The following is a 1,937-nucleotide window of genomic DNA, read 5'->3' as shown; positions in this document are numbered from 1 at the left end:
CTGCTCCTCTCAGAGTTCTCCCACCTGGCTGTGATGTCAGGGGACTGAGATGGAGGACAGGGATGGGGCAAATGCATCATTTAGTAAGACACTGGGGTGGAAGAACTCCAGAAATGTGCAGCTCTTGCCTGCTGAGCAGGGGACGGTGTGGACCAGGAGAGTTTGGAATCTCTCCAGAGCAGGAGACTCCACAGCCTCTCTGGGCAGCTGCTCCAGGCTCTGCACCCTCACCCCAACGAAGTTTCTCCTCCTGCTCAGGTGGCACCTCCTGGGTTCCAGTTGGTGCCCGTTGCCCCTTGTCCTGTCCCTGGGCACCACTGACCAGAGTCTGGCCCCAGCCTCTTGCCCCGGTGGCATTGCCAGGATCCCCTGCTAGGGCTGTGCATGGGGAGGCCACTGCTGAGTGCCCGGGGAGCCCTGTGCCCTGCAGACCCTGCCAAAGGCTCCAACACTGGGCACCTGAGCCCGCGGGGCAGAGGGAGGGGCCTCAGACCTGGTCACCTCACCCTGGCAGTGTCCTCCCCCCTGTCCCCTCCAGCTGCTGCTCTGGGCAGGGTGACTCCTGGTGATGGGCACAGACAGGTCTCAGCTCAGCATGGTGACAGCCCTGGGAGGGCAGGACTGGCCTGGGCACGGGTGCCAAGGGGGGGCCGTGCTGCCACAGCACAAGAGCGGGTTTGGGGACAGTGAGGACAGCAGCCCCCACCCAGGCTCTCCAGCACGAGCCACGGCCTCAGCTTGCAGCTGCTTTTAGGTCATGTTGGGGCACTGACCATGGGCATGGGCGTGGGATGAGCAGGTTTTGAGCCCTGTCTCACCTGACCAAGCCTGAGACAGTCTCCAGGGGCTGTCTCTGGTATCTCCCAAGCTTGTGTCTGCACCCAAACCGGGCTCTGGAGCCCCGGACACCCTGCCCAGGTTGGGTCTGTTTGTACGTGGGCAGGGAGGGAGCAGCCTGATCCCAGTCATCCTGCCCATGGGAGATGCCCCAGGAGGGAGGGTTTGATTCCAGTGACATGCAGAATCATGTCATCTGGGGCAGTTTAGCTCATTCTGCCTCCCCTGCCACCACGGCCCTGCAGCCTTCCTTCTCAGTGGGTCCCCAGCTCACCCCAGACCTGGCCAGCCTGTCACACGTCAGGCTTGAGGACAGGCAAAGGTCTGAAGGTCCTAAACCTAATTCCTGGGCTCTCTTGCCCCAGTGCTGCCCCACCTGCAGCTTCTTGCCCCGGGGCTGTCCTCAGCAGCCCAGCACCACCAGAGCAGCCCCAGCACACTGTGGTGCTGAGCCATAGGCTGGGTGCTGTCGAGCTGGGACAGGGACAGACAGACAGAGGGACCCTGTGGCCCAAGTCCCCACGCTGGCTGGACAAAGGAGGGTTTCACAGGCTCTTCCCAGCCCTGGCAGCGTTGGTGCTGGCTCCAGAGCCTGAGGAATGGCCCCGGGGCCAAGGCAAAGGGAAGGACAATACTGGGCTCACCCCTGGGCTCCTTGCTGAGCCCCACAGTGGGGGTCTGGGGGGCACAGAGCCCTTACACCAAGCCATGAGCAGCACGGACTGCCCCCAAAACAGGAGGGCAGAGAGGAGCCGAGGGGTCCCCCTGGGACCCCCCCTGAGCCCTCCAGGGCCCTGCTCAGCCCCTTACCTCCATGAAGGGCACGATGCGACAGGACACGTCCCCCAGCAGCCTCTTCTTGGTGATCTCGTTGAAGATGACCACGGGCAGGCAGAAGAAGAGGATGAGGAAGTCCCAGAAAGCCAGGCTGGCCAGGATGGAGTTCCAGGCGCTCTTCATGTAGTAGTTGTGCCACACGATGCACATGACAGAGAGGTTCCCAACGATGCCCACGGCGAAGACGAGGAGGGACAGGAACACCACGGCGTAGGCGCTGTAGGAGCTCTCAGTCAGGGGGTACAGGGGGTTCTGGATCTGCA

The 1,937-nt window shown here is 62.8% G+C and overlaps 1 protein-coding gene across 1 annotated transcript in view; it reads right to left on the bottom strand.

Annotated features, from left to right (window-relative positions):
- LOC103769080 (prosaposin receptor GPR37L1-like) overlaps positions 1-1,932 on the bottom strand; it is a gene marked incomplete at its 5' end in the record, with an annotated part of 5,174 nt that extends 3,242 nt beyond the window's left edge. The window contains 1 exon segment of the mRNA XM_008936252.1: positions 1,648-1,932. Coding sequence (XP_008934500.1) covers positions 1,648-1,932 — 285 coding nt within the window.
- Positions 1,933-1,937: the final 5 nt, after the last annotated feature.

Source organism: Merops nubicus, unplaced genomic scaffold, assembly GCF_000691845.1.
Source record: "Merops nubicus isolate BGI_N331 unplaced genomic scaffold, ASM69184v1 scaffold24382, whole genome shotgun sequence".
Lineage (NCBI taxonomy): Eukaryota > Metazoa > Chordata > Aves > Coraciiformes > Meropidae > Merops > Merops nubicus.
This window is presented reverse-complemented; position numbering and strand designations above follow the sequence as displayed.